At 41.5% G+C, this 19,506-nt stretch overlaps 1 protein-coding gene across 7 annotated transcripts in view; it reads right to left on the bottom strand.

The window, feature by feature from the left end:
* NECTIN3 (nectin cell adhesion molecule 3) overlaps positions 1 to 19,506 on the bottom strand; it is a 106,332-nt gene that overhangs the window by 46,085 nt on the left and 40,741 nt on the right. For all 7 annotated transcript variants that reach the window (XM_053305642.1, XM_053305644.1, XM_053305645.1 and 4 more), the window contains 2 exons: positions 8,428 to 8,724; positions 3,798 to 3,915 (listed from right to left, as the gene is read on the bottom strand). In XM_053305642.1, the coding sequence (XP_053161617.1) occupies positions 3,798 to 3,915; positions 8,428 to 8,724 (415 nt within the window). The remainder of the gene's footprint in view (positions 1 to 3,797; positions 3,916 to 8,427; positions 8,725 to 19,506) is intronic.

The following is a 19,506-nucleotide window of genomic DNA, read 5'->3' as shown; positions in this document are numbered from 1 at the left end:
TGATGGAGGAAGGGGTGCAGATGGGGCATCCATCTGGACTGCCACCGCAGTAAGTTGTTGTGTGGTTTGCATAGATTGTGTAGACGTAGACAGCAGTGTCTGCGTGGATAGAGTAGACAACATTCTCGGTTGTAGAGGAGAGGTATCCCCTCTATGGAGTGTTCGTATCGGCAGTTTGGTGGTATTTTGAGGGATCGCAGGGGCAGACATGGCTCGTCTCCAAATACGATCCTCTTTGTAATCATACGCTATTCCAGGTGACGATGCTCCAGGTAAAGCCGCCTCCTTGGACGGGGAGACTGCGTGTGAGAACCCGCAGGTGTGCCAGGGGGCTGTTGTGGCAAATTATGTCGCAGATAGTAAGTGTGGAGCACCGTCATCTGGCCGAGGAAGAGCTGCAAATGTAGACGGGGTGTTCGCTGCAGAATCCAGCATTGTCATAAGCGATTGGGTGCCCAAGGCCGTGTCGCCATTATTGGAGAGGTCAGCATCCTCAACCACAAAAGTCATGGGCGCTCGAAATCGAGGAGTCACCGAGGTGATATTTGTTGGTGTATTCAGTGCTGAGGGTTGGATTCCCTCTCCCGATGTCGACGGGGACCTTATCGGAGTCAGTGCTGGCTGTAGGTCTCGAAGACTCAGAAGCGGCAGAGTTGGGAGTGGAGGAGAAAACGAGGCTGCAACCTTCGATATCGACGGATCTATCGGTATCGAGGCAGATGTCAATGTAGCTGTCCCAGCTATCAGTATCGAGGCAGACGTCGATGTAGCTGCCCCAGGCATCGGTATCGAGGCAGACGTCGATGTAGCTGCCCCAGCCATCGGTATCGAGGAGCTTCTCGGTGTCGAGAGCGGCTTTGTTATTGAAGTCTCAGGTGTCGATGTCGATGCCACGACCGGCGCAGGCTTATCGAGCGGTGCCAGTGCCGATGGGGCTGTCGGTGTCGAGGGTTTCGATACTGACACGAAGATTACATGTTGGACAGCTTTCGGCGACAGAGTCGAGTCCGATGTTGACTGTTTCAGCGTCTTTTTGGCGGGCTCTCCAGCCGCCGCCATTTTGGAACCCGACCTTTTCGAGGATTTATGGGGGTTTTTTTTAATGAGCAACGGGGTTTTAGACTGGGTTGATGCCAGGGCCCCCGAGCTATGAGCCTGAGGAGACTTCTTTGAAGTAGAAGAAGGCACTGCCAAAACATCCTCATAGATAGCAGCCTTCAAACGGAGTTCTCGAGTTCTCCGGGTTTGTTTGGAGAAGGACAGGCAAATACTACAGGAGGAGGGAACATGCGCCTCACCCAAACAGAGTAAACACAGATTATGCGCATCTTGTGAGGGCAATTTTGCCTTGCACTTCTCCAGCGTTTAAAGGTCTTTTTCCCCTTAGGTGTATCCATAACCAGAACAAAGTCCGCTACTTACAAATTCGCGGTCGTTAGCCAGTCCAAAATCGAAACCAAGTTGCAGAAGAGAGAGAATGCTCAAAACCAAAGTACTTCAGAGCAGAGCAGAATCGTTAAGCAGTCCAGGTCAGTCACAGTATAGCAGTCCAATCAAGCGTCAAAGTAGAATCGCAAGGCAGAAGATTAAACAAGAATTCCAAGTCAAAGTCCATAAAATCAGTAGTAGAACATTGAAGAATTGAGGAACCAAATGAGGAGCTGCAGAAACCGGGAACCGATTTCCACGGTGGTCGCAAAGGAACTGAGGTGCCTGCTCTTCCTCCCGCCTTAACTAGCCACGTGGTCATGTGGGGCGGGGTGCAGGTGCCGAAGAGGAGCTGTAGAACTCAACACCGAGAGGCTTCCGCGCACACGCAGAACCCATTCTAATTGATTCAACGGATCACGAACCAGATCCAGAGGTACCCATGACAGGAATGTTGCATTAAATCTCATGTGTAATATTGGTGAGGAAAGGACCAAAGATGGCATTGATGGGCAGCAGGAAGATGAAATGTAGGTTCAGAATCAGAATCTCTTTATTTGGGTCATTGACCAGAATACAGTAACATCAAACAAAATCATAATAAGATTTACACACAATATAGAAAAACTTGGCCACAGTAGTAGTGATCGTTACATTAAAATTAGACAGCAAATAGTCAAGATAAAAAACATCCATGTGGCCAGGAAAATTCTTCAGTAAAGGGGAAATAAAATTCAATCAAATATCATTGTAAAAGTCACAATATAAAATTACGTTGGTGGTAATTTCGATAGCGCCTGAGCCGCAAGGACATAAGCGAGACGAATATGGAATCCCACTGAACTTCCTCTCTAAGACTGCAGTGGGGAATGCGTTGACACGTGCGGGAGTCATTGCTCACCTAAATTTTGCAATTAGTATGTTACTTAAATAATCAGGAGGTCTGGAATTTAAATGCTGATTACCATATGCAAGCCTCTTGGTACGCTGGCTGCTTCCTCTTGTAGTTCGGTGTCAAGGATACGCTCTTTAATGGCCCTCCTAGCTAGGTCAATCCCCAATCTAATGAGTTCTTCCTGAGGGAGACCGTAATATTGGTGTTTAGTTTTTATTATCGCCTTCCAGTTCAAATTGAAACTATCAATCAATACTAAGGGGGCCAGACCCACTTGGGAGAAGTTCAATTTTAAGCAAACAATGAGAATGCTCCACCAGTAACATGTTTCCAATCTGATGACTCCTGCCTAACGTCTAAGGATGGTGTTTGGAACGCAACAAGTCACCTAAAAAATTGCTTTAAGAAATTTGTACAACTTCCAGCGGGGAAAAATTTCCAAATGGATCCAGTTGGGTTCCATACAAGAGCTACAGATAAACTTTTGCTATGAAGAGTTCAATAGCAGCAGGGATAAAGAGAGCACCCCTTGTGAAGTGAAAGATTTAACTGAATTTGCCGATTGCTGGGCATTCTGGGTTATGAAATTTAGATGGACTCTTCATCCGCCTGCCGAACGGAAAACATCACCAAAATATTTGAAAGTTTTAACTTGCTCGATCTTGTGGCCATTCATATGTAGGTTTAGGAGGCCTTTTCAGAATGATTTTCTTTGGTTGCATATTTTATAGCTTTCACAACATTCTCTGATGCTTTTCCCTTTCTGTTTTTAGGACAGTCTCTCTTGGGTTTTGTGATTTGTGGTAGTTAGTAGTTACTCAATACACAGTTTATAAAGAAAAAAGGGGAAGAAAATGCCAATGGTCTTTCTTGTTCCCTCCCCCACTCCTCTTTCTTACAACCTTCTACTGTTATTGATTGTGCCCTCTTGACTGGCAGGAGAACTACCTCATTTCAGAACCTTTATGCAAGTGTTCTGTGGCTGGAAAGTGTATGCGCTCTCTGCTTCTTTGGGGATATTTTTGGTTCTGTGGGGAGGATCCAGGCTTCTCCCTAAAAACTATGATTTTTGGCCATGCCTTGTGGTCTCTCCCAACAGTTCTAAATGCCCCCTCACCCTTAACAGGAGCTTTTAGAGGTTCTGTGCCTAACCACATGCTACATCAGCAGTCAGCAATATATATTGCATATAGAATGGATGTTCCAGTGACCCATTATGGCTAATAGCCATTGATTAACCTATTCTCCTTTAGTAGTTCTAATACATTTTAACAAAATGTACTAGCTAATAGGTATCACCATGTCTTATGGTAATGAATTCCATAACTTAGCACAGTTGCTTACAACATAGTATTTTAAGCTGTATCACCAAAAGATAAATGAATAATTTTTAATGAATATCTTTTTATTTCAACCAAGCATCAGTTCTGAGGAGGAAAAATATCATATCAGATTTACTTAGACTGGAACCTACCTACTCCACGTAAACTCCATTGGTAGTGGATTTGCATCAGCATTACACCTGAGTAAAACATTCTCTCTTCCAATATACCAATTTCCATCGTACCCAGTTACTGTAACCTCGGGAGAATCTACAGTACAAGACATACGTAAATGTAAGCTAGTATATGACATGATGAAAGCATTTCAAATCCTCAACTAAGAAGATTTTGTGGCTTCTAGCAACTTCAAAAAGGCACCCTTTTCAAAAAATTCCCCAGTATCTGAAGTCATGAATACCTAACCTACCTGTAACGTGCTTCCTACACACTATAAACTATGTTAAGTTTCTAATTTGTTCTTCAATGAACAAAGTTATATAGTTTTGGGGAAAATTGTAATGTAGAGGATACATTTGCTAGAGTACGGCAGCTTAGTAAAGTGTCTGAAGACTTAATGTTTTCCATTAATACTGGGTTTCTGTTCAGTGTGCTCTTTGCATTAAAGATCATATATACAACTCAAGAATATATTTATCAGATCATATTCTAGCAGATCATCATTACATTTGACTATTATTCTGCATGTTATAATTACTATGTTAACAAGTAACTGGGTCAGAATAAAGTTGCCATGAACCCCTACTTAAAAAGAATATCTTATTTTTCCTCTTAGAACATGGGCCAACATCCTGACTAACAAAGAGCAGCTATAAGAAAGCAGTGGGACCTCCCTCATTGCTCCGTGTGCTTCTGTTATGCACAGGCTATTGCACAATCAGGCAAGCGGCACTTCTTTTGGAACGTTTGGAACATAGGTTTTGCTATGATAGAGGCCTTCAGGAGTGCAGAGACAGCACTGAAGAAGCAGCATCTGCTCACTCTGTTGTGCAACACGTGCAGGATGGGCAGTCCTGATAAATGAATGAATACATAGATAGGCAGACAGACAGAAGTGGCTACCTCTCCCTATAGGGCTTACAATCTAAAAAAGAAACATGAGGTCACCAACACCAGACACTGGAGGCATGCTTTGCTGGGGATGGAGAGGGTCAGTTTCTCTCCCCCACTTAATAAAGAGAATCACCACTCAAAAGGTGCCTCTTCACTCAATTAGCAGGAGCTATTTTGCTCATTAGCCAAGGTACCAGCCTTTGCCTTTTATTCCAATCCTGAAGCCCTACACAAATGTTGCTTTTTCAGACCGCTATTTTGCAAGCTTATCACAACTTCAAGTTAGACAGACGTTAACAAGGTCATTAGTATATTACACATTATTTGACAAGGGCACATATGAGAATGACAAGATTCAGAAGTTAATAAAAGGCATTGGTTTATTATATGCAACGATCCCAACTCCTTTAAAATGTCACTGCTGACCAAGAGTGATCTAATGAAGCTATTTCCGGATTAAGTAACCCTAGCTACAATATCATCAGATCATAAACAAGACAGAACAATGTCGTGATTCAGGGAAGACTCTAACCAAGATTGTCTGGGATACCAGCGGAAACCAAATAAAGGAATAACTGACTGCTGGTCCTTATTATCAGGCTCAAGAAAGGGCTTGGGAAGGTGGCAAATATTCCATCAAGTACTATTTAATTTTAAAAGTATCTTGAAGGCTCCCACTGACTCAATCCAACAGAACACATATGCAATAATGGACAGATGAGTAATTTTGTCTGTATGCACCCTTAATGCAAATGCACAAAATAATCCATTAGGGGGACAGTTGAAGGGAGCAGAGGGCCGGATTCATTCCTCCTTTCTCCCCCAAAGATGGCCATGTGAGTGAATAAGGCCGAATACAGACAGTTTTGGATGACTATGGGCACGTAGCATCTGTTTGTGAATGTGTTTTCCCCTTGTAATATATGCACACAGTAGCCTGCTTCTGCTGTTATTTAGCCCTTGTTCAATCGGGGTGTAGGAGTATAACTCAAAACATATCACAAATGATGACAGATTTTCTAGCAGATGTCTGCATATTTTAGAAACAAGAAAGCCTTTTCAAAATCTCTTTGGGACTTTTTACCCCTTGAATACATTATGTCAACTACACAATCAGGTTTACAGAAGTACATGTTCAGATCAAATTGCTGAGATGTTTCCAAGAGCTTTACACTAACAAGTTGAAAAACATACTTATAACAGTACAAAAATTACATATTTATAGAATGACAGATGCAACAACAGTATACAAGTGGTCCCTCGACTTACGAAGATAATCCGATCCGAACGCATGTTCGTAGGTCGGAATTTTCGTAAGTCGAAAAGCGCATCCACGGAGGTCCGGAACACTCGTAAGTCGAGGAAACCGCATCTAAACCGGCAACGACTTCTGGTATTTTTTGTCGTTCGTATGTCGAAATCTTCGGATGTCGAGTGCTTCGTAAGTCGAGGGACCACTGTACAATACACTCAAAGATTACTGCAACAATGCCATAAGGTATGTTTTTGAAATCATAACCCATGGATTAATGAAGAGCAGACCAAATAACATAAAAAGTACAAGGGCGAGAAAATTATGTATGTTTTATTCTGAAAAATCCTCTTTCCAAATATTAGCTAACAAGTTCTCTAGACTGTGAATCAAATCGACAGACCAATTTTGGACAAAACATTTTTGGAAATTCAAACACTATGAAACTGCCTTTGATAAACATAGACTGAGAATCCAAAAGACATTATCCCTATTCAGATTTTTTTTTTTTTTAAGATAACACTGTACCAACAAAAGCTTTATCTCACTATTGGAAGGAAAGTCCATGTTTAATATGTTCTTTTTCCTTGAGGTGAATCGCCAAGTTGCACCCTGAGCCCATCTTAAATGACTTCTGTAATTTACTCTGCAACCACTCTCCTGCCTTCATTAAGCACATTATCTAGCACAGCCAGGAGTGCTAGTTTACAGACCTCTTATCTGCCAGTCTTGGATAAGGAGCATTTTTTGTTTATACTCTCTCTCATTGAAGTGCTTTCTGCTGTTGCACCCTGATGAGCGTGTGGTTCACTCTACTGGATCACTTGAGTGCAGGCTAAATCACCACCCTGCCTGCATCAGACACTGCCAAATATAGAGGGAGGTTTAACTAGGCTTCTGGCTTTACAACATCCACACCCTCTGCACATGCCAGCCTTGGGATACAGTAAGTGGAGAGGAGGGTTGTTTTCTTTCTCATCTTTTTACTTTCCCTCTCATGAGGCTGCTGTTACAGAGAACTGGTGCTATGAGGGGAAGATTAAAAAGCCCTTTCATGATCCAACAAAAGGAAGAATAAGTAAAAACAGCTCCCACCTCCTGGCAGTGGAGGCCTGCCTGTTTTTCTGCAGCTTTGGGGTGACTCTGGTCAAGAAAAGTGGGGCATCCATCTATAAAATACATTTCCAGACCAGTCCAGAATCTAGTGGAAAGCAGCAGGCCCTGGATCTATTCTCCCACCAGGAGTTTCACTTCTCTCTCAGATCTGGGGTGGAGGATGGAGAGAACGATGCACACCTATTTTATCAGGCTTTTAGTTTAAAATGTTTTAAAGTTTTATTAAGGGTTATTTTAGATTTGTTGTATATTATTTAAGGTTTTATTTATGTTTTAATTTGTAAAACTAGAGATTTTATATGGGGCAGTACATAAATGTGATAAATAAATAATACTGTGCTACATGAGTGATAACAAGGTGTTGCAAGTTATTTATATGACTGATTTTGAGGCAAAAACTGCTGGTTCTCACCAACTGATTATATAAGTCAAACAGGGGTTCAAATCCCTACTCAGCCATGAAAGTCATTGTGTACCATTGGGCTAGTCACTATCTCAGCCTAACCTACTTTACAGAGTTGTTGCAGGACAAAAAGCAGCATCCAATGTATGCTGCCCTGAACTCCCGTGTGTGGAGGAAAGCAAGGATAGAAATGTGAACAATAAATATAAGCCCTCAAACACTTCCAGGTTTCAGCGTCAAATGGTAAAATACTTTAAGTGACACCTGGTAACATCCACATTTTTTCAAGAGGATCAGGTACAACTCTTACCACACACCATCTTTTTGGTTAGAAGTCTATGGAAAGCTTCCATTAGCTTCCCTCTCACTTGCCAAATTCATTTATACCTGTAACTTAAGAATACTAGGAACGTTTATATTTTACAGAGATAATGCTACCTAAGGTCTGTTTACATTCTAATGTTTCATTTCTGTTCAAGGCAAAAGGAAACATCAGTTCAGGGCAGAAGCCAAGCTCTGTCTGTCCATTGTTCCAGAAAATGTGCACTTATTTTATGTGTACTAATTATTCAAGGTATCGGGGTATTCTTCCCTAAAGATAATTCATCCCTTGTTCTACTTCAAAACCTGTGCTGTACCAACAATCACTCTATACATGGACAACCTGCAACATGGATTGGTAAACACAGCAGGTTAACTTGTATTCTCATAATTGTGCTCCAGGCCATAGATAGTAAGCAAGACCCTAGCACCTGCAGAGGACATTAATTTTAAAAGCTGTATTTTCACACCAAACTCACACTTATGCTTCCAAAAAGGACCATCTGCTGGTCTGAAGAGGCTAGGTTGTACTAGGACATCCTAACCATAATTTGAAATATGTTCTGCAAAGGGAAAGATTTGTAAATGACAAAGATGTATGTATATAGCAATTACTTACATTGAATGTCTAGCACATAAGGCATTTTTATTTCCTTTTCCAAAGCTGGATGTCTCACAACACAAGTTATAAGTCTTCCTCTAGCAAACCTGGTGGGGACAAGCTTGTATTGACTCTCAACTGTCACAGTTTCATTCGGGTAGGATATTGATGTGGATTCCATTTCACCAAGATCACCTTCCCAGACAACCTCGGCAGCTGGTTTCCCCGTGGCTGCTGTGCAAATGGCTGCAACTGTCTGATTGGCACCATCTATTAAAGTATTTGGTCCCTTTGTTAGGCTCACAACTGGTTCAACTACAGAGGGGGAAAACAGAGATCATCATCAGTAACTGTACCAATCTTCTCTAAATAAAGTTTCTGGAAGAGCTTCCAACATCAGGGAGTTAATGCATCTGACTTCAGTTTCTGAAAAAACTGTCTCCATGAAGCTTAACTTCAAATACTTAGGAAGGCATTTTGCACTTTTATTTAAATGCAGTTTTTCCAGTTTCTTTACTGCAGTGACTCTTCTCAAAACATACAGTAACCAATATGGTAGGATTTGCTTGCCCCAAGATCACCTGATTAGAGAGAAATTATCTCAATTCTTAAACAGAACAGCCATCTTCATTTGTATAAAGATAGGTGTGCAAGATTTAATACACTTTATGAGAAAATATAAATACGTTTATTTATAAATAAACGAACAGTAATACAATTATCCACAGAGTAATTAAAGCTATTGCCAGAGTTACACTGCCACAATCTATTCACAGGAAACAAATGGGATTAAAAATAGATTGAATTCAATCTTTGATTAATTTATGCTTCTAGAGCCATATATGGTATAAGCACAAACTACTAAAGCACATAATACCATTTAGACACTATCCATATACCTGCCAACATGTCCCTATTTTCCCCATTCAAGTGTTTTCTCTCATATGCCAAGTTCGGGTATCAATCACCCAACCACCGATACATGAAAATAGTGGATAGTGAATCCATGTAAAGGAAGGTCAACCTCTGCCATGCAACTGCAAGGACAACCGAGTATCTTTGGGATCCAGCCTGTTGTGTGAAGCACAATGAGGGTGCGCCTGTTCTCATCACCCACCCAGCATGTCAGCCCACAAAGCTTAAGAGTTCCACCACAAAACCGAGGCTAGGTGCAGACAGAGGACATATTATTCCCTTGCCCTCACAGCGACAACAGAAGCAAGGAGGACAGGCTCATCTTTTCCCACTCCATGGGATGGGTCAACAATTAGCTAGAAGAAGCCATCCAAATTCCTCAGTAACAGCACATCTTACTGAATCATACTAAAGATCCAACTAACCAAGTACCGTAGTCTGCCTTCAACAGCTGCCAAATACTGACTCCCATAACACTCAATCTTGACAAAATAGGGACAGCTACCAGCTATACGATTTCCAAATATGGATGGATGTTCTAATTTTAATTCAGATACAAAGCAGTAGTAGGACTATCTTTCATGAATTTGTCTAAACCCCATACTTGTCATGGTACTGTGGTTAATATCACACAGTTCTGTCTCTAGAACTCCATTAAAATTATTTTTATTTTTGAAGCAATTTTATTAAAGTCATGGATAGGAAAACAGCCATATGTTCTCCACAGTCATTTCTCACCAGAAGAAGTCAGAACGACAATATTCCTGTTTAAAAAATATTTTAATACTTAATTTTAGGACGGAACATAGAAGTTATCACTTGAGTTCCTATTATTCAACTGTATTCCAGAAAAATCTTTACTGTACTCCTCCAAATAAAATAATAGGAATGATATTAGTCCTTTTCTTAAGCAAATATAATTTATTAGAACCATGTATTAGTAGCCAAAGTTCTTTGTTACCCATCAATAATTTTAATTAAAGATGCCATCATCCAGGATTAAAACATGCCAAATACAACAAATTATATTCCAGGTCTATATTGTTTTTGTTTATATTTATATATAAACATTAAACCTACTGCATGGAACCACCAGAAAGATTTGGCTTCCTTTAAACTGCTTTCACAAAGTAGTCTGCATTTCTGGCCTTTACATTTATAGATAAATACTAAAAGGTGTATAGCCAGTGTTCTCTTGAAGCATCAGAAGCCATAAAGACATAATCCACTGTTACTAATCTGCAACCAACAAAGCGTATATTATGAAATCAAGTTCCTAGTCTAAAATAAGTTAGTCAACTCACAAAATATTAGCCAGTATCCTTGAACTGAATGTCTTACAATTTGGTTACTGAATAACTGCTTGAGTAATCTGTCACTCATGCCAATTAAACCACAAATCCTTGCTTACATTACTTAATTTCCTTGTGTATCTCAAAACAAGTAATTGTCATATAGATAGATAACTGTATCTAGCATGCAGTCATTAAACATATTTGTGCTCTGTAGATAATCGACTTCAACACCAAGGAACTCTTACTGAAAAGCAAGTTGCTTACCTTAGCAGGTGATCTTTAGGGGGATCCATGGTCACTCACAACTAGGTGTCATGTGCAGGCGCAGAACCTCGACAGAGGAATTGTAAGCTCCTGTGAGGAGCTCTAAGTCCTGCTGTCTCACACCAAAGGCATGCTGTTATTTTAGGTGGCAGAGAGCCTACCCCCTCAGTGCCTTGAGTGGCCAATGTGTTGATTGGAAGTAGAGAGTGAAAATAATCACGTACGTCAAGTTCGCTGCTAATTATAGCACAGAAGTCAAACACCTATGTTCACATTGCAGTGTCTTTTGTGCTATATATAGAGATAGATATATTACACACCCACACACCCTAGTAGAGGGGTAGGACGGGCGGGTGTTGTGAGTGATCATGGATTCCCCTAAAGATCAAAGGTAAGCAACTTCCTAATCTTTAAGGGGATCCATGGTCCCTCACAACTGGGTGAGTAGCACTAGGATGCACTCACAACTTTCTTAAGTACCGCCCAACCAAAGTTGCTTCTGCTGCAGAATGGATGTCCAAAGCATAATGCCACACAAAAGGCTGACGGGATGCCCAGGTGGCAGACTTACAAATGTCCTGCATGCTAATTCCGGATACATGAGCCAAAGAGGTGCCAATGGCCCAGGCAGAATGGGCCCTGATGCAAGTAGGGGGCTGAACATCCTGCTGCTTGTAGCAGGAAAAGATCAGTTCCACAAACCAGTGCAACAAATGCTGACATGAAATTGAAAAGCCCTTATTGTTGCCTTTGTAGAAGATGTAGAGCTTTTTTGATTTTCTGAAAGGATAAGTGATAGAGTAGTGCCTTACGCACATCGAGTGAATGCATGGACCTCTAAAGCAGTAGAAGGGTTGCCGAAAAAGGTCAACAGAATTATGTCCTGGTTGAAATGAAACCCAGAGGCAACCTTAGGTCTGAATGAGGGGTCTGGTTAGAGAACTACTTTATCTGGGGAAAATTTAGTATGTCAGTGCGCAAAGTAGTAAGTTCACTGACTGTCCGGGCTATAGTGATTGAAATAAGGAAAGCGACTTTGAGTGAAAACAGTTTGAGTGGTGCAGAGATCAGTGGTTTAAAGGGTGCCTCAGTCAACAAAGAAAGCACCAAGGAAATGCTCCATGGTTCTACTGGAGCCCTGATAGGAGGAAAAAGGTTATTAATTCCTTTCAGGAATCTCTTGGAATCTGGGTGGGAAAATAGCGATTTGCTATCCCAACTGGAGTACCTATGAGAAAGGGCCACCAGATGTACCTTTATAAAGGTGTTGGAGGGTTCCATACTTTTCAGAGAAGTTAGAGACGTACTTGGCAAACAGAGGCAGAGAAAGGATCAAATCATTTAGAAGCAGTGTAGGAAGAGAAACGTGACAATTTACTACTCGTATTTCCTACAAGTGGACTCTTTCTTTCATTTAGAAGGATCAAATCTAACAGTTGAGCCTCCAACAATCAGATTCTGGGTTTGGAGGTCTGGATAGAACACCCTGCCAGAATGCTGGTACAATAGGTTCCAGCGCAAAGGGAGGCAATGATGGTGGTTGTTTGAAAGGCGAAAAAGGGCTAGAAACCATGGTTGTCTGGACTACCATAGGATTACCAGGATAAACTCCCCCCTTTAAGTGAGGAAGGAAAGACTTGAAGGCATAGAGAGCACATAGCAACTCCAACAGATTTATGTGTTGTTGCCATTGTAGAGGACTCCAAAGCCCCTGAGCTCAAAACCCCAAGCAGGGGGAGCCCCAACCCCAGAGAGACACGTCAGATGTGTTGGATAGAGCTGATGCAGGTGGGTCAAAGGGGGCCCTGACGGACAGCGAAGCTGGCTTCATCCACCGGAGGAGAGACTTCTGGACAGGAGTTGGTACTGAGAGCCGCATGTTCTGGTTGTCAGTGTTTGGTCAACAGAAACCAGAGTTGAAGTGGCCACATGTGTAAGTGGGCATATGGAACAGTGGTAGTAGAGGCCACCATGTGACCTAAAAGTCTCTGCATGATCCTGGCCCTCTAACATGTGCCCTGGAGACATCAGGAAGGGTGGAGAATTCCCGTGCATAGCCACTGGAAGTTACGCACAACACCCATGCATCCTCTGTTATTTGACACCAAGTCTCCAAATATGATGCCAGCTGGATGGAAGCAGTTAATCATTAACGCAGTCCTAGACAAAAATCATTGAACCTACTGCTTGTCATTATTAGGGATGTTCACGAACCTGTTCAACAATCCTTTTAGGAGTGCCGAACTGGCTTGAAAGTCTGGTGTTTGAGCCGGTTCAGAGGCAAGGGGTTCCTTTAAGGGGCAGGGATGGTGCCCTTACCTCCCCTGCTAGCACTCCTCCCATGAGTGCATAAACAAGTATGTGCACATCCCTAGTCGTTATATCCTGGCCTTTAGATCCTTGTTGTTGCTTATGTCTCAACTTCTATTAATGTCTGGGATTGTATTAGCAAGGTTGTTTGAACTCCCCCCTTTTAGACTGATGGAATTGGAAATTGATGTCTTTCATAAAGTCTGTAACACTGCTGATAGGAAGATGAAAAAGATGGTTATTTATTTATTTAACATATTTTTATACTGCCCAAAACTTACGTCTCTGGTCGGTTTACAAAATAAAAACAAAGTAAAACATTAGTTAAAACAAAAACTTTAAAACATTACAACAATTTAAAAATTTAAAAATAATATTTTTAAACAGCATTAAAACCATTAAAACCATATTAATTAAAAGCCATGTGTCTTTAAAGACTTTTAAAAAGCTGTCAGACATGGGGAGGCTCTTATTTCACTAGGGAGCGCATTCCAAAGCCTCAGGGCAGCAACAGAGAAGGCCCATCCCTGAGTGGCCACCAGATGAGCCGGTGGCAAATGCAGACGGACCTCTCCAGATTATCTCAGTGGGCAGTGGGGCTCATGATGAAGACGACGTTCTCTTAAATACCCAGGGCCCAAGCTGTATAGGGATTTATAGGTTATAACTAACACCTTGTATTTTTCCCAGAAACATTATAAAGTGATACATGTTGTGGTGTACTGAGATTTCTTCATTCTTTCCATGGTCTCATCCATTAGTTTGCTAAAGACTGGTTATTTTTGCTAAAGAAGAGTGTTTCTTCCCCGATTTGCTGGCCATGGCACAATCAATTATGAAATAGTTCAGGGGAGGGTGTTTAAACAAAAAAAGACAAAAATCTCTTGGACCCTGTACAGGCTTTCATAGTGTTTTGGAGGTGGAAATGGATGTAGCAGCCATGTCCCAAGCCACTTTAGCCAAATTTGCTAAAATAAGGAGCATAGGGAAAGCCGCAGGCTGAGATGAAGAAGATACTGAAAAAGTCATAGAACGGATAAGAAACTGTTTGTGTGGAAGACAAACTCCAGACCAAGGGCCTTCACCATATTTATTTATTACATTTATAAACTGCCCCATCCAGAGGCTCCGGGCAGTATACAACTAGTTTAAAAAAGAAAACCAAAAATCATTTAACACACTACTTAAAACAATATAAAAACAATTTTAACAATTTAAAACCAAGTAAAATACTTAATCACAATTTTAAAACCTTGGAAGGTCAGGCCAAACCAATAAGTCTTTAGGGCTCTTTTAAAGGCCAACAGCGAGTCTAAACTGCGGATAACTGCCGGGAATGCATTCCACAGGCCAGGAGCAGCTACACAGAAGGCCCGATTCCGAGTCGCCACCAGATGTACCTCTCCAGATGACCTCAATGTACAATGGGGATTATACAGAAGAAGGCGCTCTCTAAGGTAGCCTGGACCCAAGCCAAGACTTTAAGCTTATAAGATTTAATTTCTTGCACCAGTGAGGTAGAAGGAGGGTTGGTGACATTCTCATCTGGTGAAGTACCCAATGGCTGCTCAGAAATAGCAGAGCCATCCTGAGATGATGACGATGTATGCTCTCCATTGGAGCTCCATCTCCAGCAGATGAGTTCTCTGGTGATTGAATCGGTCAAGAGACAGGTTGAATTGGCAGTGGTACAGTACCAACAGGAACCTGAGGTGCAGGAGACAAAGAAGTTTTATCAGGAAGCCCAAGGGTGACAGGTGTATGACATGGCACACCAGGTGAACTCCAATAGTCTATAGTTGAAGAATTGGTAGGTGCAGAGTAGTGGTAGTGTTCGTGCAAACGCGCGTAAGGCGACATACTTGGCACAGCAGGTTTTGGAAAGCCTGAAGCGACAGGTACAGAGTTAATGTCTAGGGACAGATATAGAGTTAGTGTCATTATCCAACCCCCAGAAAGGGGGACCCCTTGAAGGTGGAGCCAGAAGGTGTAGTAGTTGTAGCGCCTATGAGAGACTCTAAATACTTTGAAGGGGGCTCTCTAGGAAGTGGTGAAGGAGTAGCTGAAGAATGGTGACTCCTGACAAGTGTGGAATGCGCAGATCTTGCAGGTGATGAGGCTGAGGAAGAGTCCAAGAGGATTGGTAATGCAGCAGGTGTTGATGATGCCAAACTGGGATGTGCCAACTAGAGATGCAGCTACCTTTGACAATGAAGCCAGCAACTGAAGAGAGGTTGTAGTCGCTGCCTTCGATGTCGAGGATGTCCTCGGCACCAAAGATGCCTTCAACGTTGAAGCCGAGGTAGACATCTGTGGAGTATGACGAGATGCCTTTATAATAATCCCCTGGATGGTTGACGATGTTGAAAGCAATGGTGTACTTCCCATGATAGGAGCTCTGCACCATCGATGGAGAGGGTGTGTGAGGTGAAGTCTTCAATGTCAACCCCTATGTCAATGGTTTCAGGGGCGATCACAGATGTTTCAGTGAAGAGGTTGGACTCTGGGATCAATGTTTTAGCTTCTTATAGTGATGCTTAGAGTGATCCTTAGCAGGCACGACCGGAGTATTGAAAGTGATATCAGTATGGCTGCCGGCCTTCGAAACAGAGCTCAGCCTAGAGCCTGATGTCTGGTTGTGATGGCTGGTTAATAGCAAAGCCATGGAACCACGGGCTTAGAGAATGTGAATTAAAGAGCTGACTCATACGCCACTTTAAGCCTCAATTCCTTGCACTTCTGAGTCTGTATTGAAAAAGACGATCTTGCAAGTATGGGCGTTATGACCTTCTCCCAAGCAAAGGAGACACTGATCATGCTGATCCGAAGAGCACAAAGTACCTTAACAGGAGGTGCACCTCTTGAAAGATTTTTTTGAGGTTATAAAGGGAGAAGAGCGAGGGGAAGACAGGAAGGAGTTGTCAGACAGCATGTATTCTTGTCAGGAATTCACGTAGTACCAAATCCAAGCATTCAAGAGAAAAAACAGTAACAGTCCGAGTCAAAGCCAGGGAAACACCAAACAGTCTAAAAACGGCAGGCAAAGGGTAATCAAATATATGGCTTAGAGTCAAAATAGCCCGGGGGGGGGGAGAAAAAGTGAGGTCCGATAAGCAATCTGAGTCAAAAAAGCCAATGATTACACCCACTGGGGAAAAAAAAATACTAATTTCTCCAAAGGAATGAACCTCCATGAAGCAGCTACCATGGCAGTCACAAAGGAACCCAGGAGATAGGCCTAAAATAACGGCACACCGTGGGTGCAAGATGAGGGGATTTAGAGCACATCACAGGAGCCTGCAATTCCTCTGCGGAGGTTCTGTTCATGCACACAACACCTAGTTGTGAGGGACCATGGATCCTCTATATGATCTGATCTTAAACTTGTATGACATTTTTCTGCACTGAGGTTTGTATATACAACTGAAAAAGATTCCAGGATCATGTTTAGCTGGTATAATTTCTATGTATATAACTGAAAGTTATCTTCTGTGATTACTTTGATAATTTGCTACTCTAAAGTTAAGTTTAACATTCAAAATCAAGGCAGGGCTTGACAGATCTCAGGTACCACGGAGCCATAGCACCTAGACCAGGATATGCAGAGGCAGAGTTACTAAATACTGTATTAATCCAAAGAGAAAATTTTTGAATTTAGGGTGGCCCCTTTTTTTAAAGAAGACAGGATAAATACAGGTTTTCTCTGTATTTAACTGAAAGCAAGAGGACTCCGAATTTAAGATGACACCTCCCCAATTTCTAACCTTAAAGAACTTGTGGGGGAGGGGGAAGTCATAGATTTAGGTAAACATGGTAAGATCTTTGTCCCTGTTTCTATTCCAAGTATGTTATTTATAAAGGGGGAACCTCCCCTTCACAGTGTCCATACAGGGAGTAAAAATTACTCTGCCGCCCCCAGAATTTCCAGCAATTTTGTCAAGTGACCATCACCTAGTTTACACATTTCTGGGCTAGATCCAAATAAAGTTTGTCAAGGCCTGCCTTAAGATCTTATCTTGATCACCTTGTGGAATTCATTCCACTGTTTAACACTGAATCTCTTTTATTCAGTTCCTTCTTTTATCAAGCATCAGGGCATATATTGAAAAAGATCAATCAGAAGGTGGTCAAGAGATGGCTTTAAGGTGAACTTGCAAAAGAACTATTTTGCTCTGGATGTCAGTCATATGATCCAGCCAAAGGACTGATGAGCTCTCCCACTCAAGAACTTCAAAGTAAATTAAATGTTAAGGCATATCCTGGAACAAAAATGGAAACTATACTTTAGTGCATACAAAATTATGTCTCAGGATATTATAAAAATTTAGTTAGAAATTCCCATTCTGTCTGAAACATGTTTTACAGTTTGAAACTCCATACTGGCCTATGTGCTGAGCCTCTATGCTTTGAATAGCAACAATACAGGTGGACCTGAGGGGGTTCCATTCTGTGGCTGAATCATGGATATGGAACAGCCAGAAATCGGTTGATTTGGGGCAGGGTGGGGGTGGGGGAGAGCTCCTTACCTGTCTCTGCTGCCCCAGGAGCCATTCTGTGGATTCCTAAAATGGTATACGTGAGGTCGACATGTCTCCCCGCCCCGCACGTGCATATGCCGAAGTCGGGTGTCATTTTCCCGACTGCGGATATGCAGATCCACGAGTAAAGAGGCCCACCTGTATTTTGATCATAATTTGTAGCCTCAATCTGTATGCTGAACTGGCTATGTTTTCTAGAAGAATGCTACCGTTTTGATGGTTTGTGAGTAACATGATAATGAAGCGAGAGAGAGACTGAAATACTAGAACTCTCACGAATATTTGAAGTCTTCTAACAGAGAAGGCACTTTCTATAAGATGAAAAAATGGGACTAAGATGACTTGTCACAATAGGAGATTGGAACTTATAATTGCTTTTCAATTGCTCAGGCATTGTCCTGGAAACTTGGTTTTTCCAGCTGGGATATTGCAATTTGCAACACAAATCTTCATTTAGAAGTTCCCCATTCTGAACAGAATCTAAAGCCTATTATATATTGTGGTGAACAACTAACAGCTCTGAGGTAAACTGCCTCAATTTTAAAGAATTCCTAGTTAAACTGTCTTAAAATTGGATATTTACTTATATTTGGCTTGTACAAGAACTTAAGAATTTTTATTAACTACAAATGAGCCTCTCAAGAGTCAAGTTTCTTCATGCTATCATAGCATTCCTTTTCTTGTACCCATTTCCTTCATGCACAATCCAACCCCTTCAATCTTCCCCTTCTTGTAATCCCAACTGCATAATTGAATATTTTCTATTAAGTTCCCACAGTTTCAATGTGTGCAAGTTCCTCATTCAATGCTTGCTAGGACAACAACAAAAAAAACTGCAATGAATTGTCTATTACTCTGCTTCAATTGTTGCTTTTTTCCAAATAAATAAATATATACTTTGGCAGACTGGAAAAGAGAATGCAACCCTGAAGTGGTAAGCCAGGAAGTAGTTCTAAGACTGTTCCAAACCACCTTTTTTGCTTTATTTAAATAATTATTTTCCCAATATGGACTTTTCAGTAGAGTTTGAAATATAGTAATAGCAGCAGGTCGGGTTGGGTAAAATCGAGTAGTATCTAATGTAGTTTGTATATTTTGAACTATTATAGCAATAGCTTATATGTATAGTTATTGTGAACCATGCAAAAAGGTGAGCTGGAAGTCAATATTTATTTATGTGTAGAGTTAGGAAATGAATGTAATTAAATGTAAAAGTTATTGTAAAATCTAATAAAAATTTAAGAAGCAAAAAACAACAACAACAACATACCAGCTGTTTTTCCTGTAAAGTACCATAAACTGCTGCTACAGTTCATATACCTGATCCTGATGTTTCAGAAATTGAGAACTCCCAAAAAGAATACTCATTTCCCACACAGTACTCCTTGGGATGACTAAACAGACATCCTGAGGAACATTTAGCAACGAACAGATCTGCATACAATTAGGAGTACTGTAATGTTTAGTGGTAAATAAGCCAGAGTCCCCATTCACAGGAATACTTTCAATAGTGAGAAAGATTTCTAGACTTTTGGAAGTGGGAGGCTTCAACCCTACCTCTCAAACTGACCTGCTTGCAAAGGGCTGCAGCCCACCATATGGAGCAGGAACCATCACTGCCTCATCTACATATGATGAACAGCTCTAGTAGGAAATTACTTATGAGTAACTGTTTGGACTGTGTATGCAAACCACACACATGAATTTACCGGGGCAAGGAGGAGCAGATACAAGAAAGCTAGCTCCCTTGTGCATGAAAGAAAGAGGCTGTGCTC

Source organism: Hemicordylus capensis, chromosome 3 (genome assembly GCF_027244095.1).
Source record: "Hemicordylus capensis ecotype Gifberg chromosome 3, rHemCap1.1.pri, whole genome shotgun sequence".
Lineage (NCBI taxonomy): Eukaryota > Metazoa > Chordata > Lepidosauria > Squamata > Cordylidae > Hemicordylus > Hemicordylus capensis.
This window is presented reverse-complemented; position numbering and strand designations above follow the sequence as displayed.